The sequence below is a fragment of the Megalops cyprinoides genome, chromosome 23 (assembly GCF_013368585.1).
Source record: "Megalops cyprinoides isolate fMegCyp1 chromosome 23, fMegCyp1.pri, whole genome shotgun sequence".
NCBI lineage: Eukaryota > Metazoa > Chordata > Actinopteri > Elopiformes > Megalopidae > Megalops > Megalops cyprinoides.
This window is the reverse complement of record NC_050605.1, coordinates 5,543,585-5,568,557: the sequence shown is the minus strand read 5'-3', so window position 1 is coordinate 5,568,557 and position 24,973 is coordinate 5,543,585. Positions and strand designations below refer to the sequence as shown.

Sequence of the window (24,973 nt, the reverse complement as noted above, 5' to 3'; positions counted from 1 at the left end):
TAATTTCCTGGCTATAACAACAAAAAGCACCTTGAATTTATTAAAGCCAGTCAGGTAGTTTATAAGCTGGATGTTTCATGATGAATAATCTTAGATATGTTGTGTTGATTATGTATAGTGTTGTTATGTAGTGTTTATTATATATTAAATTAGTTTACAACCTGAATGCCTACTTGGCAAACTACTAGAGAGATTATAACAGACATTACCTAGCTTGTTACATTAGACCAGCTAATAGCAAGCAATAAGCAAGTAACAACAGCAACAGTCAACCATTTGGCTGGCTAGTCAACTGTAGCTGCTATAATCTGCTTCTCATAAAGATACAATAGTAAGTAATAATAATTTTAATTGCAACGGTGATTGCAAAGCAAATCAATTTCAAAACATCCTTTATTGACCCAAGAGGTTTCATGACTGGTTAGCCTGCTACCATAAACTATGCACCCTGGTTTAAATGGCTTTTGTTTGGGGTGAAATTGCCCAAATTAAAGAAAAGTGTTTTAACCAAAGGAATGCAGACTGATGTCTTATCTGTGCACACTCTAATCAGTGTATGCTGTATGGTGGGGAAAATGAAAAGAAAATGAATGCTTGGTCAGCCTTTTCCAGACATCGCCTTGATTATCGAAATTAGCATGGGGAAAAAGTTGAAGGCTAACAGGCTAATTTACATAGCTAGTGACTCCTTTGACAGAAAACAAAGATATGAAGCTTCACTTGTGGTCTGAGACTAAAGTTGGGCTGGCTGAAGGAAAAAAAATGATTCAGCTACAGGATGGAACTCTTTCACAGTAACCACATATTGAGAAAGCCTGTCTCCCACAAGCTTCTTGTCAAAATGTATGCACTGAAACCTGATTAGTTTATTAAAAAAACAATTGCAAAATCAAGCTTTTAATTTATTAATCAACTAATCATTACAGCTCTACTCAGTAACTCAGACTATATTTTATTAATAAATTGTTGTGTTTCACTATTATAAATAGTTATGCTGTTTATGTGTTTATATGTTTCACTATTATTATGATTATTGTTAGTATTACTGTTATTATCAGTAATGTTTAGATGACAGTTTTATTTTCAACATCTGTGATGTTTAGGTCGTGTCTCTTTCTGGGAAGGCTTCCACTTGCAGTTCCAGAGTACGGCTGCTTTTAAGAAACAGATTGCATTTCAAATTAAACTTTAATTGAGAGGCTGGGCGTAATCTGCACAATTTTAAGAGTATTAAATCCTTCATCTTAACCTTCTGACCTGGTTAAAATAACAGAGCACGGGGGACAAACTGCCGCATAAATTCATCCCAAATGTGGCACTAAGATGGTCTTGGTTACAAGTTGAGAGCGCGCCAGGACCCTAACCCCCTCCCCCCTCAGAACTTCCCCCAACATCAACCTTTCTGCCCCCCACACACCAAGACGCTCTCTGTCCCACCACTTTGTGTAAACAAACAAACCCCCAGCCTCTGAGGCGTTGCTCTGGGATTAATAAAAAAAAACACAGTGAAGAAAAGAGGCCAAAACGGCTGGAGACAAAGGCTGAGCTCCCTCCACTCAGAGAGGGAAACTGTGGTGTGATACAGTGCTGCTGGCCATAGCACTGAGGATCGTTACCACAGGATGCAATACCACTGTCAGTCTGCTTACACTGTGTTACTGACTGTGATTAGCCCCCCTCTCTCTCTCTCGCTCTCTCTCTCCCTTTTCTCTTGTTTTTTAGTGTTTCAGCTCCAGCTCATTTTTGAAAACAGAGCAGAGGGGATTTTCTGCGCGGATTGCCTAGCCCGATCAAAGCGGACCGAGTAACGGGACCCTCTGTCCAGTTCTTTCCATCTCTCTCTCTCTCTCTCTCTCTCTCTCTCTCTCTCTCTCTCTCTCTCTCTCTCCCTCCCTCTCTCTCTCTCCCCTCCGTTTCTCCACCCCTCTCCCTCCCTGCCTCCCTACCTCTCTCCCTCTCCCTCCCTCCCTCTCTCTAGCTTGTCTCCTGCCTCCCTAACTCTTTCCTTCTCCCTCTCTCTCGCTCTCCCTCCCTCCCTTTCTCTCTCTTCCCCTCTGCCTCCCTCCCCCTCCCTCCCCCTCCCTCCCCCTCCCTCCCTCCTGTACCCTGCCTCCTCCTCCTTGTGTTGGCTCACACCTGCCTCGTCTTGGCTGCACACTTTTGAGTGCAATTACCCCTCGGCCTCCGGAGTGGCACTGCGAACATTCCCCCTTCTGGATTGTGGGAGACGAACACAAAAGCACAGCGTGCTCTAAAGTACACAGGTAGGTCCTCTCCGCTACTCTTCCAGAGGCTGAGAAAACGGGAGATACTCTGAGAAGTGCTGGGAAACATGTAACTTTTAACAAAGAAGGAGAGGTGAAGGGCAGAGAGAGAGAGAGAGAGAGAGAGAGAGAGATAGAAAGAGACAGAACCAGGCATCTCTGTTCTGCTTTAAAAAGGGACTTTTGACCACTGTGACTGTTGTTTCAGATGGGTGAACTGCTGTGTAAGTTGTTTTAGTTGGGCTGCAAGGTTCGTCTGTCAAGTTGGACAGAAGCGCTGTCTCTTTTTTATTAGAGGATGTGATGCTTATCTGTCTTGTAATGCTCCTGTCTTTTCATGACAATGTGTGATGGTTGTCATGATTAATGAAAAACAGCACTGACTGACCTTTTTATGACAATATGTGATGTTTTTGGTGATAAAGAACAGAAGCACTGACTGTCTTATTTATCAGAGGGTGTGGTGCTGCTTATGAGATAAAAGACAGAAACTTTGACTGTCTTTTTATGAGAAAGTGTGGTTCTTGTTACAATTTGATCCTGCTCTGTGCAGTTGTAAGAGCCTATCACTAAGACCTTGTAAAGTTTGTCTGAACAATTTGCTTCAATGGACTGGAGTTTCTTCTCCTAACAGTACCTACCTGGCAGACAGTGTTCAGGTACACTACCACATGGTATGTATGAGTGTGTGTCAGTGTGTGTGTGGGCGCATGTTTATTTTATGTGTTTATGTGAGTACATGCATGTATGTCTATATGTCTGTTGCCTGTGTGAGTTCATATATGCGTGTATGTATATGTGAGAATGTGTGTCTGTGTGTTTTCATGTATGTGTGTGCATGCATGTGTGTTTGCTGTAATTGCGTGTGTGCGTGCTTGTCTTTTGTGCTTGATTGTATGTATGTGTGTGTGTTGTGTTTGTATGCATGAGTGTATGCATGCATGTGGGTGTGTTGTGTTTGCATATGTATGTGTGCGCATACACTGGTGTGAAAGTGTATCTGTCGAGCTTGTAATTATGTCTGTGTTTCTGTGTGTGTGCGCACGCTTGTACTGTATGTGTGTTTGAGTATGTGTGTGCGTGGGTGTGTGTCCAACAGTCTGAGCTGTCTGACTGGCCGAAAGACCTGTGCTGAGCACTTCCAGACCCGACTTCCAGACCCATGTGCGCTAATAAAGAGGATGTGAGGCAGCCGGGCTGTGTTACTGTGGCTTCTCCCCCTGGTGTGTTTATATGCCGTCCCACACACGCATTCCTCAGTGATTTCTCTGTGCTTTGTGTCTCAGCGCGTTAGTGTATTATTCTAAGTCGGTGTGCGCGGAAGATGGTGTCACTGTCTCCTGTGTGTGAGCAGTGGAAAGGGGAACGCAGGAGAAAGGGGGTGGTGGTGGTGGTGGTGGGGGGGGGTTAATGTCGTAAAATATTTGGGGTTTTCTCCCTTTCTCCTCTCCCGTTGCTGAGTGGCAAAGCCATTACGTTTACGAGCGGCTTTTTTGTTTGGTTGTTTTTTTCTCCGCTCGCGTGTTGGCACTTGGACAATGAGAAGCACAACGATTTCATTGTTCTGTGTCATCTTCAATAATTGCTGTTGCTTATGCTTATCCCCATAGATTTTTTTTTCTGGGGCTGTGTGGTAACAGGCATGCATCTGAGAATTAAATGAGAGGAATTAAGATTCAAGACAGAACGCAGACGCAAACCAGGGTGTCCACGCCGGTAATGGCCTGTTCTGTTTGGTACCGAGGCGTTTGTGTCTGTGCCTGTTCCAGCCCTGTTCCGTGCGCCTCTATCTCTCTTTCTGTTCAATGGCAGCAACGTGGAAGCGTTCTGCCTCTGGCAACCCAAAATAAAGGGAGGGGCCCGGCCTTTGAAGTAAATGAAAAAAAAAGAAAGAAAGAAAATCCTGGCTCCTGTGTCCCATTAATCCTTTAATAATACTGCTTCCTTTACATCTCGGCGAGCCCCGGCCCGGCTGGTCTCAATGCTAGACGCAGCATCGGCTCCGCCGGGGCCCCTGTGCAACGTTCACGCAACTTCACCGCGACGCCGGGAGAACGTTGTGCGTCAGCTCCCTCTCCCTTACCGCGGGACAGCGAGGCCAGGCGCCACTTAGGATTCTGACATCTGGACCAAGGATTCCTGGGGTGGAGCTGTGCGGCTCTGAACGGTCGCTGGTGTGGACATGAGGGATTTTTTTTTTTCTTCCTCCGCGCTAAAATAATAGAAAATTCCAGACCACGTAGGTCTGTCTCAAAGCTCATATGGTTGAAAAGAGACATACCTGAAATTCTCCTTGGAGAAAGAGAGAAAAGGGGGGTGGAGGGAAGGAAGGACAGAAGGAGGGAAAGGGAATAAGAGAGACAGAAAGGGAGAGAGAGAAAAGAGCAGGAGTTGAAGTTTGTCCAACCTCAGCAGCAAATGGTACATTTAAGACTAAAGTGAATCCGTTGTGGAATTGCTGTAAAAGGCTGTTCTATACACTGTATAAACAATATCATAGTGCAGGCAAGCACTTGATCACTGTAATTGCTACAAAAATAAACAACATTCTGGCCAAATCTGTGCCTCTCTGTTTCCCAAGCATATGACTATTCTCCTGTAGACTATATATAGTCCTTTAGGCCTACAAGAGATGGAAAACATTATTTATTATAGAACATTTATGATCTTTATGAAGGGGTTCCTGACCCTCCAGCTGTGAAGGGTATTACACTTGGAGATTCCAGGACAGGATTCAACATAAATATCAAATAGGATACAAAATGACAAAGCAATTCCTCATTGAAAAGATCAAAGATTATTAAAACCAGTGTCTCTTTGGTTGGAATGTAAAAGCGTAGCTTTTTGATTGATTCAGAGCCATAACATGCGGTGTAAATGTCCTATTGGTCTGAGCGTGAAACAGTTGCTTCTTGATTGGTTCAGAGCACTAACATATGGTATAAATGTCCTATTGGTTTGCGTGTAAAACAGTACAGTTGGTGCATATGTTGCGCAGATCTCACATGTTTTGGAAGTCCTGCAGCCTGCGCATACTTTGGCCGATTCATTACTGACAGCCCCTCCGGCGAATCACGTGTGGATGGGGGTGGGGCACGGTGGGGCCGTCTCCGCTGTGACAGCATGCATACACAACGCTCACATACACCTCATAGCACTGCTGTGGGATGTCTCAGCAACGTTGCAACAACGTTTCAGTGACGTTACAGGGTGCCCTGTGGACCCTAGACTCCACCGAATCAAACGCAACACTCACATGACACTGAAGAAAATCAGCATTGAAACCTAAACCAAGCTTTCAATGTTTAACATTCACAGCTTCAATGCTGGGGAGGTGGCAACATGAAAATATGGGCCTGTGGCTTTCTCTCCAAATCATGGATAAATATTGCATTAATGCTGATTGGTTAAACGCATTCTGTGCAGACACCTGCACACGCTGTTTTCCACAGTGTCCAATTCAAGCAGTCTGGCAGCATCTCCCACTGCAGCCCGGTGGAATGCGCACCGTGAGAGCAGCACGGTTAAGGAGAAACGCAGATTCCTCCAGAGACATGATGGTGTGAATGAGGGAGAGGAGCGGGGACGCAGCGCTGTAGCCAGTTGGAGTATTCCTATAGAGGGGAAGCAATAAATCAGAGGGGAACCCGAGTCAGAACCACCTCGATGATGTGAGAACTGTTGAGAGAAGAGCGCAGGAGCGAAAGCGAAGAGAGAAATACTGGATTTTTAAAGAAAAGAAAGTAAGAGCAGGGGGGGCCGTGGGGAGACGGAGAGAAGGGAATGGTTGAAGAGGACTAAGATTGAAAGAAAGATGCGCGTACCAAAGAGAGGAGACTGGTTTCATTTTTCCATGTACAGTGTTTCCTTATAGTGATGCCCATTACAATGTATCAGCTATGTCTTGGGGGGGGGGGGGGGGGGGGACTCCTCCAGCTAACCTTTCCCTGTCCACTATTTCGGATCTGAAGAGACTGACTTATCTCCCAACACTCTCTGTTGGCCCCTGCAGGGTGTACACTGACTGGAAAAGGTGATTTAAGAGCTTTAAACCACATGGGCCCAATTGTCTGGGAATGTGTGGACTTTGCTGGATTAGTATGAATGATTCACATACTGTACCGGATAGTGGAGCCGGGACGATGTCCTGGCAGCCGAAGAGGAAGACTTCCTGGAGATGAAGATGACTGTCTGGCAGTTGGTATTTCTATGGCAGTTACTTTTTGAATTGAGAGGCTGTGGATGCCATGTTGTTGTCAGTCCTTTGATGACGGCAGTCAGAGTTTTGGCAGTGTGCTTATTTATTTATTTTTTCCCTTGTTCGCTATTATTGGGATGAATTATGTCCAGTAGAATGCTTTAAAACAGTATTTTCTTTCACTTCGCCCACTCTCAGAGTGTGAGACTCTGCTAAGCAGCGCCAGTGTAATGTAATGAGACATAGGAGCTTCAGTTTCCTATCACCCCACAGATTCAGAGAATCAGCTCCATGTACGTCCAAACGTGAGCCTCAATGGCATGCCCCATCAAATTCAGGGACACACACAGGATAGAGAGGGCATTCTGGCCTGCTAACCTACAGCTGACCAATTCCATGCCTGTAATGTCCTAATGGAGCACCAATCAACACCCAGAAGGATCTCAACATGAAATCCTCCAGTTACCCACACGTCTGTGCCCATGGGAATTATTTAATAAATTAATTGTATTCAAAAGCCATCTCTCATAATCAGCAACCTTCGCTGCTCTCAACTGAAATTACTTTAAATTGCTTCCATTTTGCGCAAATGGCAAAAAAAAAAGAATAACAAGAACAACCACACTGCCCATAAAGAAAAAGCAATGCGTTGTGGGAGCTCTGACAATATTAGTTATAAAAGCTTTCATCGCATTTGTGATAACAAACAGGGGAATCATTAAAGTGACTGTGAAACTAGTTCCAGCATTCCTCCGAAGCTACAGCAAACAAAAAGGAGCACACACACCTTGCCATGCAGTTGTGTGAGTGGTCTTAATTGTATCCAAAAATGCTGACTGCTCTGTTTGGTGGATGCCCTGTCATGCTATAGCATGTTGGAGGTGTCAGAGTCTCTGTCTGATTGCCCTCCAGGTGTTCATGTAAGGTCCTGCTTCATATGAACCACAATTAGTCCTCATTTGCCATGTGTAAAAGCACAGGTATTGCTTTTACTGAAATAGGTACTTGATCTCCTGACGAAGAGCCTGCCATTTTCCGTTTTACGCATGTCTGTTCTGTTCCCTCAGAAATAGCTATGGAGGGTCGCTTGCTTTTAGGTGAGAGCGTAACAGATCCCATTCTGTAGTAATTAGCAACTACAGTTATGTAATTGCATGTTAGTTGCATTGCTGTTACATAGTTTTTTGTTATGGAGGTATGTGTTGTTATCCATTTAACTGGAACATGAGTGTGCTGCTGCACACCTTAGGTTGACCATCTCGTTTTTACACTAAACTTTACTGCAACTCCAAACTTGTGTTGCATTGTATAATGTTATAACAATATAAACAGATACACATTACCCATGTGCAAGTTTTACCTGTCTGTGAGTATAACAATAAATTAAACTTCACCTTGCAATGAGTAATGTGGACGTACTGAACAGTTACTGTCAGCACTCACACACTGCCTACTGATGTATCCACAAGGAAATTAGGCAGTTAACAGTTAACATGCCTTGTTAGACTGCACTGTTTGTGAAGCCATTTTTTTTGTGAATTTCTTACCTGAAGTCAAGATGCACTGCAAGGTATGGAAGAGTGATGGGCATCAGAACACAGGGATCAGGGGTTAAAGGTTGACATGACCAGCAAAGCATCATGGGATGCATCTCCATTGGCCACAAAGCAATTGATGCCAGTACTGATATCAGTACCTGGAATCAGTGGGACATTTTGACCTTTAACCTTTCACAGGAGGTACTGGCAGCTTAACACTCATGAGCCTGGGGGTAGTATTCAACATGCAAGTCAGCCATTTACACACAGAGGCCATTTTCCTGTTTATGTTAATGGAATGAATTATCATGAGCAAATAAGTCACACGGCAAATAAGTTGGAAACATGTGACTAGAATTGTTTGCCTTTTCCCCAACTGGACCACGGTATTATTACAGAAGCATTATCATGTTTTTTGACAAATAATTATTACTGTTTTTTATACATAAATATAAAACAGCTAAATGACCAACAAAATTGGACAAAGCACCAAAAAAAGATATGCACATAGAAAACAAAGATGAAATGAAGATCACCTGATCTGTTGATATAGAATAATTAAATAGCAATATGAAGTATTATATAATAATACAATAGAAAGTATCAGCATTATCAGTTTGTTAGGAGATTGTCCTCTGTATGAACTGGGTAATAGGTTTATGGAACATTAAATGGGCAGAGACACCATGAGACGCAGAGAATACACGGCAAGGTCGTGTGGCACTCGGTCCGGGCCTTCCGGCCGAGCTGGAATTCTCTGCATGTTTTTGTAGCCGTCGGGTTTTACCGTCGGGCTGTAATTTGGCGGCGCGTAGAAAAGAAACCGCTCCGCCGTGAACCCTTCAACCTGAAATGACCTTGGGGGGGGAGCAGCGCGCCGGCGTCACCTACCCAGCAATCTCGCCTCCGACATGGGAGCCAGCGGCCGCGGGCCACGCCCTCGCTCCGCATCTGCGGGGGAAGCGCGCCTCTGCCTCTGTGGCGAGCCGGCCGATTGAAGGCTGCGGTTCCTTACGGGCTACGGCGGAGCCTCACAGGGACAGAGCCTGCTGGCTCTGCTGAAGACGTTCACTTCTGTGGCCCTGGGGGGGTCAGCGGAGGTCAGAGTGACATGGAGTGACTGGATGGTCAGTCCTCCCTGATGGAGCCCAGTGCGGAACTGTGTCACTGGGGCCTGAAAGGACATCTGCGTATGGGGCTCATGTATAACAGCTAGTCAATTATTATCTCATTCTGACAATCCCAACTAGGAAAATTATACAGCAGGAAATCAATTTTATGTTTATATATATATATGTATATATATTTATATATATATATATATATATATATATATGTGTGTGTGTGTGTGTGTGTGTGTGTGTGTATTTAAAAATATATTAGTTATTTTTCTGTGTTTTACTGAACATTTTAGCATACTATCCATTTACACAGTTGGAAAATTCATAGTTTCAGGGGAAATTCAAGTTAAGTGTCTCACTCGGGAATCATACCTGTGCCCCTTAGATTTCCAAATATAGCTCATTAACCACTGAACCCAAATCTGACAGTCTTGCTGTGCGCATCTGAGACCCACTTATACACTGAGAGTGACCACACTCATGACGGTTGGCTGTGGTTCTGCTCAGGGCCTCTGGTTCTGCACACTGGAGGACTCTTCATTCCCATGGACCCAAACATCTTTGTACAGAACATTGTTAAGCAGCTTGTTCAGGCTGCGATTCTTAACTGTTCTCAATTGCTGCAGCGAGAAAGTCTACAAGTGATTAAAATCTCAGACCAATGAGGCAGCTCATCAGCTCGTCATTCATGCTTGTTCCATTCTGCCAAGAGACTGAACTGGTTTTAATTTTCAAATGCTTTGTCTTGCCAGGAAAGTCCTAGTTGCATTCACTGTCTAAATGGATGAAGATATGTTAAATGATTGTACAGGGGTATTTATGTTGTATCATATGACACCCCATCCATTGCAAGTTCATGTGGTTAACTGCCAGTGAAGTATTCAGATTGTTACAGTACTCATACAGGCACATGTGAGTAAAAATATATACTGTTTTCACTTTATTGCTTCTGAAGATAATCATTGTAGGAATATGAATAAGATTGTAACAATGCATTTATCTTAAAGACAGGTAGTCCATGACAGGTAAAAAAACTCACTCCTTTACTAGTTTACATACATGCATGAGTGGGACTTGAATCTGAATTTAAGACGATTCTCCTCTGCCTTACAGTTTGGGGACTGTAAAGTGGAAAATGACATTTCTAACAGTCTCTTTATGGGTATTTTTTCCAATAAAGTCGCTCTTAAGTTCCAGTATTGTTAAGGTTCCAATTGGTTGGGCATGAATACCTCCAAATCTGGGACACCACATCCCACTTTGTTTTTTAAAATATTTTTCCAAAACACATTCCTGCAATTATATATCCCTAAGATTACCCTTAAAAAAACACGTGATACTGCTTCGGTTACCAAGTTTTTGTGACAAACATTCATAGCACAAACTCTGGTTGGACACGCAAACCGAATGCCAGGTTGACGCCCTAACGAGGCTAATTAGTAAATGGCATATCAAACTGGAAAAAATCCATGTTAAAATAAAATGCACATCAAATGTTTGGTGGTCCAAGATCTGTCTGTCAGAATGAATTTGGATACCTAGGACATCATATTCTGTGTGCTGACCTTTGACCTTTGCCCCCCCCCTCCCCCGCAGGCATCTCAAGCCAACGACAGCAGCATGAAATCGGCCTGTCTCTTCCTGCTCCTGGGCACGGCCTGCTGGGCCCTGCCCTTCCGCCAGACTGGCTTTCTGGACTTCATGATGGAGGACGAGGCGGGGTCCGGACTGCCCGAGGTACCCGTGGACCCCGAACTCAGCGTGCCCCCCGTCCCGGAAAGTCCCCAGTGCCCCTTCAGGTGCCAATGTCACCTGCGGGTCGTGCAGTGCTCTGACTTGGGTAAGGAGCATCTATACCCCCACCTCCCACCATACACACACACACCACACAGTGCCCCCACGCCACACAGAAATGTCATATAAAGATGCAAAGAGTGAGTTTAGATGGAGAGGGAGGAGCTGGGATCACTTATCATAATATGCTGTATACTGATGTCCATATTTGTGTAATAATTCAGATGAGTCCTGAGGGCCTGCACAATCTCAGTGATGCTGTGTATCATGTGACTGGCAGTTTGCAGAGTTGGGCTGAGCGTGCTAGACATTGCAGTGCCCATCATTGCTAGTCTGTGCTGTCAACACAGAGGTCTCCCATCATTAGCATCAATATCACACAAAGGTGCCAGTCGCCAACTGACAGTCTTGGCAAAAGCATTCCCTTTTCACATCGCTTGAAATGCTGTCCCATACCGCATTCTTTACTTAAGTGACCATGGGACAGTTGTCCGTTTCCATCTTCCTGTGTTTTCCTGTGTCTTTTTCACCCTTCGAGTAAAACACATGAGTCATTAATACGTGTTAATGATAACAGGGAGAATGGGAAAATTGACTCAGCTTTTTATCATTTCATTTCCTGGCATTCTAAAGTTTTCCTGTTTCCCATAAACTTTGCTTTTTCGCCTGAGGTGAGCAAACTCCCCCCTCTTCTTTCTTTCTTCAACAAAATTCCCATGATCCTGTTTCCAAACAATTACGAAATTGCTTTATCCACTTAGCCACTCAGGGATTACCCTGGCGTTTTTGGCCGGGGCTGAAACGTACCCCTGGTGACTTTCTCATTGAGGAGGAGATTTAAAAGTGCTCCAGTAATTACCATGTTTAGTTTGCCCAGTGTTTCACCCCTGTCCTTGCACGGTGTCCATCACACAGGAAAGACCTCTCTTTTTGTTGAGGCACTGTGTGTCGTGCCTTCACTGTTGCCTTAAGGATATAGCAGCATTGTCTCCGTTGGTTCCGCTGACTGGTGTCCAAAACTGGACTTCGGCGTGGACTCGCATGGTTCAGATTCTGATAGGACGATAAATGGAGCAGAAAGGGGCGAGGCCCAGCTCCAGGCACAATAAGGTTATTGTTAAACTTTTTTTTTCCACTTTCTGCAGTACTCAATCCCCCCCACCGCCCACCCCCCTTCCCCCGGCCCAATCCACCACAGCCAACAGACACAGAATTTTCCCTGGAGTAGCCAGGAAGGTTGGTGTCTTTTGGCCATGAACAGGACGAAGCATTGCAGTGACAAGTCACCTGGCATCAGGACAAACATCAAGGAAGACAGAGGCAGATGGAGAGACAGACAGACAAATGGATGATGGACAGAAACAAGACAGGTGGACAGTGAGACAAAAATAGGCAGGCAGACATCCAGTGGCCTTAAGCAAAGACCTGTTTCAAGGCCTCGGATGAGCTGGCTGATGAGAGAGAGAGGGAGAGAGGGAGAACACAAAGAGAGGAAGAGAGAAAAGAGACACAGAGACAGAAGGGCATTTACGGTCTTATAACTGCTTTGGCAATACTTGTAATCTTTGTCCCTTAGAGAGAGGGAGAGAAAAAGAGAGAGAGAGAATCTTGGGCCTGTATCTGTTCCACAGACTCTCTGACAAGCACAAGTTCGGATGTGGTCCATCAGATAAGGGGTTCATGCTCTTACAAATAGAGAAAGCTATGGTCACATCTCCATAAGCTCAATAGCATGAGCCACACGGGGCCAGTGGAGGATGACACCACTCAAACCCTCCACAGCAGAGAGCAGTGCTGCTTCACACGTTAGCTTTGTCTGAGTGCACTTCTTACTGTTCTGGAGGCTCTACCGTGTCTGCTGCAACTGCCGCCAAACTCCCAAAGTCTTCTGGCAACATTAACAAACAAAGACAAATAGCTGGAGATGACCCTGGATGCTGTCTAATCTTGTTATACAGTCATAAATTTGGCAAAATGCTTCAGAGATGCTTGCGTGGGTGTGTGTGTGTGTGTGTGTGTGTGTGTGTGTGTGTGTGCGCGTGTGTGGATACGCGTGTGTGTGTGTCCCGACACGCTTCCTCTTACTTTCTCTGCGCTTTGTCTGGCGGTAAAAGGACAGCTGACATTTTGTTTCCTTTCTGAGCGAGTGCAGACAGGTGCAGACACAGCGAGAGTGTTTTTAAAATGACCTCATCCTCGCTGACCTGCACCGGGCCATTACCGCGGCGTTTCCACAGGACGCCAAACGCCTGCGGCATCTCCGCCCACCAGCGAGCTGGAAACGCAGGGGCCGGCATGGCGGAACATCGTGCTCCGCTCGGGAACAAAAGACGCATTAACCCAATGGCAAATCCACGCTCGTAGGGTTAATGATTGCACCACAGTGGAGAAAGTGGCATCTTTGATGCCTGCATGTGGAAACACACAGGAATAAGTGGAAATGGCGCATTATCTTGTGTGGTTTTTTGTCTGGAATTATTAAAAGTGATCACTTTACACGAGCAGTGAGAGACAGCACGGTCACAACTAGTGATATGTGATGGTGAAACCAGTGCAGAACACACTTCTCTTTGTTAAGTCTACAAGTACTGGAAAACAGGGATGTTAACAGGAACAAAGGACAGTGAACTTAAATATCAAAAAGGTACCCGAAACAGACTTACTCTCAAAGTCATATTTCTGACTAAATGTAAGCAGTTGCAGCAGAAATATCATACTATGTTGCTTCATATAGACAGTCTTTGGAAGCTCAGAATGAGGAATTCACCAGTTCCTCTAGCTTGCTGAGGTGCATTGTGGGTAGCACTGACAGCAGCATCTTTGGCACCCACCGTCCCTTTCACGGCTATAACATGCCCACTGAGTCAGAGTGATTCATCTGTGTACCTTATGACATGAGTCTCTTTAGAATGTGATGGACATATGGACTAATATTTACTTTTTAAATACTAATATTTACAGTATTTTTAGTTGAGTTATAGCACTTGCCTTACTGTTGTTCTCTATTAAATGCCATACACCTCTTTGGTCTGCAACAAGCCAAAGCAGATAGCACCTAAAAGGTTCAAAACTAAACAGGAAAAACGGTATTAAGATGCGTGAGGCTCTGTAGAGCTAAGAGAGGGTGTGGTGGAGTGTTGAATCCACGCCTCCCCATTCCTCTGCTCTCAGCTACCTTTCTGCACAGAGGCAGAGGTGGAGCGATCACTTCGCTTATTCTCTCGCCAAACGCTCCACGTCAGCTGCATGTCTCTGTCTGTGCAGACTCTGCGTCTTCCCCCCCGCGATATAGTGGAAAAAAAACCGTCCGACCACAAGCAGTCATGTGTAGGGAGTTGCGGCGTTCCAGCAGAGATAAAAAAAAAAAACCAAAACGACCCAAAGAGCACGGAGCAGCGCGTTTGCATCCAAAGCACTCTGGAAAAAAAAGGTTTTTAAACTCACGTGTCTCCGGGGGGCTTTGGAGGTCGCATGACACAACATTTACGCTGGCACACGCGCGAATCTTATCTGAGTAATTTATCTGAAAGATGCACTTCCCATTGAATCTAGCCCGCAGATCGTTAAACTCGTCCCTGAGTTACGGTTTTCTGTCATGAGTGGTGACAGCTCACGTCGTGATTAGGATGACAAATCACACCCCACACGGAATCCCGTAGAATTTTCCATTTCATCGTAAATTGCCCTTTGCTCCAGTTTTTTTCACTCCTCCTTCAAATCACAGCGTTGGGTTGATGGTAATAGCAGCTCTCTCTGTGAAAGAGGCAGACTAAAGGCAGACAGTCACCTATGGACAGACATTCATTGGTCAGTTTCAATCCACATCACCACACCCCCAGCGGTATTGTTTCATATTAGTCCGTGATCGCAGCTGACCAGAGTGATTTTTCCTTGCACAGAGATACCTTTTGTCATGCTGAAGATGAAAAATTGTCTATTGCATACACGTGTGTATGTGTGTGTGTGCGCGTGTGTGTGCGCACGTGTGTGTGTGTGTTTGTGTGTGAATGATTGTGCTTATTGTATGTTTGTGAGTACCTGTGTGTATGAGAGAATGTATGTCATTGTGTTTGTGTGCATGTGTAATACATGTATGCTGGTCAGTGGGCAGTGGATATCTGACTGGTAACACTGTTTGCACATCCACCAGGTCTGACGACCATTCCGGATAAAATCCCCTCGGACACCACCCTTCTTGACCTGCAGAACAACAAAATCACAGAGATCCGGGAGAACGATTTCAAGAACCTGAAGGGCCTGCATGTAAGAACAATGATCTTTAATTGTTTATTGAACGGAAAAAAATTAAGATAAATCTCCTTTCAAGAAATGCCACCCTAGGCCTGACCCAAACAAGTAAAATAAAGGCTTAATTTATTGAAATTCCACAGATAGGCCGGCAGTTTATCTAACTTCCAAATTTCAGAGCCATAGCCAAAACTGGTGAAATTAATGAAAAAACAAAAATCATTCATTTTATGTAATTTAATCCCCTAAAAACTAATCCAGAGTGAACCCCAGCATGGTTTAATCTAAAAATCATTAACATATTCTCCAAGATCTCCAGTTGTGGAACACTTCCAAATTAGATTTTGGAAACAGTCCTGACTAGTGCTCTTTCAAGTGTGTGTCTGTGGCAGAATTTATTTAATCAATCATCCAGTCAAAGGAACAGTCTCTGTTTCTATACGCAGTACTTTGGAATAAAGCGTTAAAGGTTTGATTTTCAGCACTCTGGGTTTAAAATCAACCTGAACTTTAGCCTTGGACAATAGCCCAGCAGGCATATTGTATACGCCCAAGTGTTCAGGCTAAATTGAACCCAAGCGTGTTTGGCTGGAGCGCTCCGGTCCAAATAAAGATTTATTCCTGAAAGGCCTGGAAAAACTCTGAGTGTTGCGTGTCCTGTTTTAGAAAACGGACCTCTTGATAGCGCTCCAAACATTTAAACGCTATAAAACGGAAAGCAGAGATGCCAAATATGTCTCTGAAAGTATATTTATACTGCGGTGTTCAGTGTTTAATAATCCATGATCAGGTACTGGCGGTCCCAGACGCATTAAAATGACTTTTGTTTGGATAACACGTTACATCTCTCACCACAGAGGCAAGAGAGCCATGATAAATACAGCCAATGCGATTTCCAAGGTACAGTACTGTCTGCGTTACTGTACAGTACTCTCAAGGGCAGTGCATTCCTCGAATTGCGCCATGTCTGGATGAGTTTAGGCCTATGAGTAATGTGCAATGTGGAACATGTGAGATTTTACGGAATGAGCTGGAGTCAAAACCCCAAAGTGCACGGACCTTCAGACTCTACACCTGAGGAGGTTAAATTAACAATTCAACAAAACAGTCTTTTCGCACTTTGTGGTACAGATTTTTTTTGAGGAAGTGCTGTTTTGGGAACTTGAAACTTGCACTATTTTTTTCCTTCTTCAAGCAACAGTGCATGGGTTTAAAAGTCTGTGTAAATGCATGCTTCTGGCATCAAACTAGTGGATCTGTTCAAGTTTGACCTACATTACTTCATGTTATTGTGGATTACACACAAGAAAAAAAAATCTGTTTTTTTCCCCCACAAACTTTCATTCTCAGTACATCAGTGAGTTGCAAACAGAAGTCAAACGTTTTTCTGAGTCCACACAACAGCAGTATCATTTAGCCACCACACATGGTAACATCCCAGACCTTTCACAGTAGGCCTCAAGTTGATCAACCTGAACCAACCAACACTCTGTTAAGAAGTCAGCTTAATGTAACTGTCCATGCCCTGACTGTTTGACAAAACACCATACACATCATCACTGTACAAATACTATTCATATGGCTAAACTTATTATAGGTCCCAGAGAAAAGTTTCTCTTGTTCAAAAATAAACAGCCCTACAACCTCTCCAGATCCTTCTAATGTATTCTGCTTATTGATGTATCATTTCAGCCAGGTTTCCTGGAGCCAGTTCTCTTATCACGCATAGCAGTCCTGCATTTTGGCTCCTCTTCTTGCTCCATACCCTTCTCTAGCCTTTGCCAGGGCTTGTTTTGTTTTAATTTGTTGTAGGCTGCTCAAGATAAGCAGAAGTAATTCATATCATTCCAGCCTCGGATTGTAAATTTCAAACGATCGGGGACATGTTGGTATGCTAAGAGGTGCTAAAACTGGAACGCTATAATTAGATTTGAGCTGCTAGGTGCCCCTGGGCAGGAGGGAAGTGGTGAACAGGATTCATTAAGTCGGATTTTTATTGAGGTAATTCAGGTAATAAACTTTCAACACTACACAGCTCTTAGATTTTTCACCCAGGGACTAACTACCAATTACATTTTTTTAAAATTGTGCAACATCCAATAAAATCCCAGCACTTACCATAAAATGACTTAAGAGCAGAATAATTACACTGCTCCTTGGATGTAAGCGTCAGAGTTAAAACATCATTAAAGAGGGGGTTACATTTCCAATCTGCTTCTATCGGTGTGTTCATCTGATCGCCTCCCAGCTCATCTGCCTTTTTTTATTACTCTGCATTACCAGTGTATTACTCCCTTATTATCTCCTTTGTAAGTGGCTAAGTGAATCCCCGCCTCCATTGTGTGACTAATGTGTGGGGAGTGGTCCCCTGCTAAGTGGCTGCTGTGAGGTATGGGTGGGAAGGGCAGGATGAGCTGATTAGCTCCTCCTCTACCATGCCCCCCCCCCCCCCCCCCCCCATTGTCTATCACTGTCACATGTCAATGGATGAATGGTGCTGGTATGAAATAAATTAGTTGATGTCATTGATGCAGAGAGTTATGAATTGAATTGTTTAGTATGGTGGAAGTGGAAGCAGACACCATTATATAATCTGAGACCAGACTTGTGCTAGACACATTGAATACTGCTAAGGCAAAACGAGATGAAGTGGAATGATCAGCCTGGCTGATTTAATTAGGCTGATCTGTGCTTGTCATTAAATTTCCCTGGATTCTTTTTCTTTTCCTAATTTCTGCTTTTCTTTTTCAAAGGCGCTCATTCTGGTGAACAACAAAATCACCACCATCCACCCCAAGGCCTTCATGCCCCTTGGCAAGCTGCAAAGGCTCTACCTGTCCAAGAACCTCCTGAAGGACATGCCCACCAACATGCCCAAGAGCTTGCAGGAGCTGCGCATCCACGAGAACGAGATTGTCAAGATCAAGAAGACCGCCTTCGAGGGCCTGGCCAACGTCATCGTCATGGGTACGCATGCATTAACAGCCTGTGCTGTCTCTGATGAATCACCAAGATCTGGAGATCCATCTTTGAGGGCATGGTCTAAGATCTAGGGGAACACCAGGGCCATGCACAGACTTTCTGGAGGCCAGGGGCTCAAATAAAAAAAAGCATTGCTTAGTGATATGGCAAGAAAGGGCATTTTTGACTTGAGGACCAAAAGGGCAGGGGTTTTGGCCCCCTGGCATCCCCACCCCCACCCATAGCACTAATTATGCCTAACTGCAGTATCCATGTCTAGTGTTTCTTCTCTGTTCACTGGATCCCCTAACCTGATCAGATCTGTGGTGGTTGAGTGCCTCTCCTCACCCCAGAGGTTTGTGGATCAAGTACACAGCTGAGACACACCAAGGCCTGGACTGCCCCTTAAAACCCATCACCACTTTGCTTGGCACTTAACACTGAAAAGCTGGATTGAGATGGCAATGAGTGGCGGGATTGGCATTCTCCTGCTTTGCACCAGAGAAACAAGGATAACCCCCAATTCCAAGAGCCATGATGGCTCAAAAGAGCTCCAACTGTAATCTCCACCGGTTTCCATATGTTATAAAATCCCATTCCATATCTTGCCAACAGATTGACTTGATAGCAATATTCCTAGCAGTTTCTAAGAATGTAGGTCTGTATTACAGTGTGTCTCCAGATGGAGGTGATCCACCTCTATGCCTCTTACTCCCAAAACAAAACAGTTTCCATCTGATTTCTAACAGCATTAGAATAGCATTAGTGTTAACCATCACTGAAGAGCCACAACGGCACATAGCACTTAATTAAGCTGCTGTCCTTCTTACTACTTAAACAAAGAAACAGAGTTTTGTCTGTGAATGTCCAGCAATCTGTATCAAATTTGCACGTATACAAATGTCAGGGATAGCAGATTTATCATGTTAAATCATTGTTTTCTCCTGCCTGTCTCTCCCCTTTCTCCTTCCTTGACACAGAGCTGGGCTCAAACCCACTCAAGAGCTCTGGGATTGATGCCGGAGCCTTCGGTGACCTCAAACGGGTCTCCTACATCCGGATCTCCGACACCAACATCACTGAGATCCCCAAAGGTACACAGCTGTCCTTTCTTTCATTTTAAATTACTTTTATTTATTTATTTATTTTTTTTTTGCTGAAGGCTAAGGCTGGATTAAATGTCTTGCAGTTTCAGACAAAGAGACAGTGTTCTTTGTAAAACGAGTTTTGATGTTCTGTAGAGGAACTCTTAAGAGGGAGGATTTGGAAAGCAAGAAGGAGACCAGGTGTAGGCATGTAGAGCCTGCACTAAAATGGATTATAGAACCAGCTCTCTCCTTACAGGAAGACAGGAATATTGCTGACGAGAATGACAGTTTGCTATGGGCAGCTGTGTGGTTTAGGGGTAAGGAACAGGGCTCATAACCCAAAGGGTGCAGATTCAGTTCCCAGACGGGTAGCTGCTGTTGTACCCTGGGGCATGACTAAATTGTCTATCAAATTGTCTAAGGCTAAATGTACTATGTAAATGTAAGGCTAAACATGTACGTTTTAAGATGTGTAAATTACTTTAATCTGCTAAGCAGAAACATAACATACCATAATAGCATAATGTATCAACATTCCTTACTGTGTAACTTAATAGGTAAGTAGTCAAAGGTATAATTCACACTGAGAGTAGGAAATTTGTTTTTTATTTTCTTTACTCAGTGAGTTATAAATCATTGAATAGCTTACCTGGCTTCGTAGAGTAAGCAGAGACCCTTAAGAGTGTTCAAGGGTCACAGTGCCAGATACACTACAGAGCTACAGGCAAAGTGATGCACCCTGCTTGACTGGCATCCCGTTCTCCTCATTAATCTTCTTATGTTCTTACGTGGCAAAAGGTGAAAGTATAGACCGGGTCTTTGTTGTCACGGTTATTTTCATGTGTTTTTTTTTTTTTTTGTTTTGGTCACCAGGCCTCCCAGCCTCCCTGTCAGAGCTCCATCTGGACGGAAACAAGATCACCAAGGTCCATGCAGACAGCCTCAAGGGCCTGAAAAACCTGCTCAAGTAATGAAGCCTTTTCCTTTTCAGCCGTCTGTCTGAGCAGCAGAGTCTGAGCCAGCGATTGGCTCCGCTGCAGAACAAACAAATGAGGTGTCTGCTCCTTGAATGCGATTCCGAGGGGGGCGGAAATCAGCGTGTTCTGATTTATCGGCGGTATTTTAGGCAGAGCTGGAGTGAGCAGGGAAACGTGATTGTGGTCCAGGCGCAGAACACAGCTGTCAAAATCTGACAATCTGTCAGTGTTGTGTACACCCCCCCCCCCCTTATGGATAACATAAAAATGCTTCAGAGAGAGGCTTGTCAAAGTCATGGAACAAATGAGAACAGTGATGTCACTCAGAATAATTTGGGGTAATTTGGAAAATGGAAAAAAATGCCTTGAAGTGCAAAATGCATATCCATTTGATAAGAGGAAAACTGTGTATCTAAACAGAAAATTATGCACTAACAAACGATGGATGCTTGACCCAATGTGTTCCAGAAATACTTGTGTCACAGTGCCACTGGCACCTGACAGATGTAACCAGACCACCAGATGCAATACCTGTTCTTCTCATCGGCTCAAATGTCATTGCCTAACCCTCCCGTTGACTAATGCATCACTATGTTTAACCCTCCAATTGGATCCTGACTTGCTGTTCCCTCCTCTTAGGCTGGGCCTGAGCCACAACGAGATCAGTGTTGTGGAGAACGGAACCATGGCCATGGTGCCTCACCTGCGAGAACTGCACCTGGACAACAACATACTGACCAGCGTGCCCGCAGGCCTGCCTGAGCACAAGTACATCCAGGTGAGGTTACCTGCCTCGCTCCTGAGTGTTACCGGGCCAGGAGTGTGAGGTCTTGTATCTGTGGGGTGGTGAGGCTGCAGATGTGTATTATGAAATTCATCAACCACCTTGAAGGCACAGATGTTTGGTTGAATTGGGCTGGACCTTCATTCAAAGGGTTAAATTCTACACCATGCCAGGGCCTGCCCAGTCTGTTTCTCCAGGGTAGAGCATTATTTATAATCACAGGCAGTCCTCATTTCATTTCAACCATTTCCTTTTGTCCACATTTAGGAGATTTTCTTTAAAGCTCTGAATTATATGTCCTGTCCCAAAATAATATTATTAATATTCTTGCTTTTTTCCCATTCATTAAACCTGTCCAGTTATTGCCCAATCTGTCATGTTTGTTGCAGGTGATCTATCTCCATAGCAACAAGATCTCGGCAGTGGGCACAGAGGACTTCTGCCCCCCTGGCTTCAACACCAAGAAGGCCATGTACTCAGGGATCAGCCTGTTCAGCAACCCTGTTCCCTACTGGGAGGTCCAGCCAATCACCTTCCGCTGCGTCTTCGACCGCTCTGCCATCCAGCTCGGAAACTACAGGAAGAAGTAGACCGTCCCCCGGACTGAACAACCGCTTCGTACCACTGTGCTGCACCCCCCCCCCACGCCCCTCGCCCCTTGCCCCCCCCCCCCCCCAAAAAAAAATCAGTGTATTACACTTTCCTTACAGCAGTAGCTCATAAATAAACAGAACCAAGTCCATATCCTGAAACACACCTTACAGCCACAGCGACACACCAAACAGAGAAGTGACATCGATGTGCCAGTCTTGTTCAGTCCCCACAGCAGCGGCCCAGCAGGGAAAGTGAATCAACAGCTATTGTGGTTCATGTTTGTACTTGTCAGTTTTGCACGTTAGCAGAGTCTAGGCTGGTATGAGAGTGGATTGTAAGAAAAAAGACGGTTGCGGTAGATTTCATGACAAAATGCTGAAAACATATGCAAAAAACACCATTTAAAGGTAACGAACAAGAATTTTTAGCATTTAAGTTTCACGTCAGTGGGAAAAATTCAAATGAATAAATAAACAAGACAAAAACGTAGCCATGCTGAGTTCAAGCTAATATCTTTGTTCAAGTTCAGAATTCAAGCCATCCCTCTGGTGATTAGACCGGCTGACCTGCGGAGCGGGCAGCTAAGGGTTAACCTGTGTTTCAAAAATACCACCAATAAGAACTGGCATACCAGAATGTACTAGAATATTATTAACTGTGTAGAGGTAGCATTCAACGTGTACCATCGGGATAGGAGGTACACCCTATCAGGTACCGTTTTCTTCTGATATTTTAGTTAGGTAAAGTAGACAAAAATAGTTCTTATTCTGTCACATTTCAATATCTTCTGCTTGCTTATGTGTTTCTCTAAAAATGTTTTTGTACCTCCCTGTTTTTAAATTTTGAACATTTTTTAAAGACACTGCACACCTCCAAACCATCACTTCGTTGTAACGATCGGTAGAAAAATAAAACCAAGGGCAAACACAGCTAGAATGGACTGTATACATTTCCACAGAGGCCTTTCACAGAACCACATGTTTGATTCATTGTTTTCTTTGCAGCAATATTGTCGTTTTTTTGGGATTTGCAGTGTTTTTACGTGTTTTTGTCACTCATTTGATTGCTTTACATTTGAGGGTGGGAGAAGAGGACAGGTGGGTTGCCCTGCCCACCACATTCATGTTAGTTTGAATGTTCTGTGTATAGAAGCTGTATGTACAGGCTGTATAAAAGAAAAAAAAAACTCTCTCATTGCTTATAAGCACAAGCACTTACAATAGTTCAGACTGAATAAATCAGTGATTAAGATGAACCTCTCAATCAAAGGACCCCAACCAAGGTGTCCTGAAATTAATAAAAGTCAAATAAAAATAAATAATAATAAAAAATTTTACTTTTGAGTTCTAAAAATTGGTTGATTTTCCACAAGTAAAAAAAAAAGAATATACTGTACGTGACTGAGATTTGTTGCCCTGCCACTAGAGGGTGCTACAGCAGAAGAAGGCAGATGTGGACAGAGAGTTGCTCCTCTAGATAGTTTTTGATTATTTTTTTAATGACAGGGCAGTGGCATCTGTTGCATTAGTCAATGATAAATGTCTCCAACAACGGGGGGAACAAGGCATCACGGGCTCTCCATTCTCCGTAATTTCTAGGTCCACCTGAGTTTCGTGCCAGGCGATTTCTTGGCGGTGAAGGGGGAACGAGATGGCTGGATGTAACATAGAGGCAGGGTTTATAAATAGAGGGGATGTCTTCCTTGTTAGCGGGCGCTGATTAACCAACAGTGGGAGGCTGTTAAGTGCATTACTCCTTCAGCCCTTACCATTTCAACTGTGGGCTCGCTCCTACTTACTGCAGTCTGATTTTGGGATCAAGACTGGCCCAGCCTGTCCAGTTGAACCCACCCCCCAATCCCCCTAAAAATAAAAAAAATTCCCTCAAGCATGCACCAGGTTTAGTTTGATCTGCAGCTCTTTACGGAAGCAGGCAATGTGCATCCCGTAAATGTTTGTGGAACAAAAATTCCAGCCGACTTCCAGATGGGGACCCAGAAGTCACCCCGGATCTGGATCCAGCTGTACCTTGGTCAGGAGGAAACAGAAATCTGGGAGTATTCAATGGGCACATACAACATTAACTGTTAGCAGTAGTCCCTGCTTTTAGTTTTGTGCGTGTACAAGGATTGTATTAGAGCTATATATACAGTACAGATACAGTTCACTTTTGTACAAGAGTGATCATGTCAATCGGGATTGTACTCTCCGTCAGTAATGGTCCTTCATCCTTTCTATATTGACGTATATTAAAGTATATAGCGATGATATGCCCAGGCTGGTGTAAGAAGTGTTCTGGTGTCGTCAGGGCAACAGTATTTCCACACTGTTGATGTTTTCACTCCACCCTCACAGACACAGTCACAGACGTCAGGGCTCTGTGGAGTCTTCCAGTGGTACATGTCACAGATGGTGGTACACAACTGTGCTTTTCTCAACTCTGGAACGCCTCTCAGGAGACTAAATATTTATAATACACATTTCAAAAAGGTTACTTGCTTGCAAGTCATATTTAATTTTTTAGGACTGACATATTTTGTTTTGTTTTTTTTTTTTTTTAAATATCTTCTACCAGTTTGGTGTAGTGGATGAAGTGATCAATTTCCCTCTGAGAATTTAAAGTGTATCATTCGTGGGAGCACAGCATATATATATATATAAATACAGCAATGGCATCTACTGTACATAAGACATACGTTCACATATATATACATTTTTATGTGTAGAGACAGAGAGATGGAATGATGGAAATGGAAAATGGATTCAGGTAGGTACTTTCATAAGTCTGACATTTTTTTCAAACTCAAAACTTTATTGGATGTCCATTTGTTGATCAAATTCACCTTACAGAGAGAGAGAAAAACAGATTCGGCATTCACTGTCAATCTTTTTCAATTGTATATTCGGCCAGAACGGCAACATCAAGATTCATTTTGATTTTGATATGATTTTTGTGTCGAAGCTACCTCAGGTCAATTAAAATTAAAATCTCTGTGGGATGTAAACTTGTCTTACCTGGCATCACAGGTGTGTATAATTCACCATTCAAAAGTCAAGCTCTAAACCTCCCTGAAGGACTGCTGTTTCTTCCTATGCAGCAGTGGGCACATGCACTACTGAAATGGCTCCCTTATATGAGTGGATGCACAGTGGATGAAGCCCATATGTTGCAGTAAGATTCTTGCTGCTGTTTTTAATGAGACAGAGGATCTGGAGTCACGGGACTAACAGAAGCACAGGGGGGAATCCGAGGTGCAGGTGAGGCAGGAATGACTGTTCTCCTTCCAGGGGAGGTTACGAGGGGAACGCTCAGCAAAACAGAGAGCAGCCGGCAGTAAACCTGTCCACCTCCCGGGCTTCTTGTGCTACGTTATGTGCAGATAACACCAGAGAGAATGGGTGTGTTG

General features: G+C 44.1%; 1 protein-coding gene across 1 annotated transcript; it reads left to right on the top strand.

Moving 5' to 3' along the window:
- The first annotated feature begins 2,114 nt into the window (after window positions 1-2,114).
- On the top strand, window positions 2,115-21,636 carry dcn (decorin). Its single transcript, XM_036518247.1, has 8 exons — window positions 2,115-2,264; window positions 10,718-10,961; window positions 15,066-15,178; window positions 17,917-18,130; window positions 19,105-19,218; window positions 20,086-20,179; window positions 20,829-20,967; window positions 21,363-21,636. The coding sequence occupies exons 2-8, from the start codon at window positions 10,742-10,744 to the stop codon at window positions 21,561-21,563; spliced, it is 1,095 nt and encodes a 364-aa protein (XP_036374140.1). The 5' UTR covers window positions 2,115-2,264; window positions 10,718-10,741; the 3' UTR covers window positions 21,564-21,636.
- The last annotated feature ends 3,337 nt before the right edge of the window (window positions 21,637-24,973 follow it).

Bases quoted from the DNA above. Each gene is read 5' to 3' on its own strand.
- dcn (XM_036518247.1), top strand. From the start codon at position 10,742: ATGAAATCGGCCTGTCTCTTCCTGCTCCTGGGCACGGCCTGCTGGGCC. The intron at 18,131-19,104 runs GTACGCATGCAT...TCCTTGACACAG, and splicing joins GGCCAACGTCATCGTCATGG to AGCTGGGCTCAAACCCACTC. The intron at 20,180-20,828 runs GTAATGAAGCCT...CCCTCCTCTTAG, and splicing joins GGCCTGAAAAACCTGCTCAA to GCTGGGCCTGAGCCACAACG.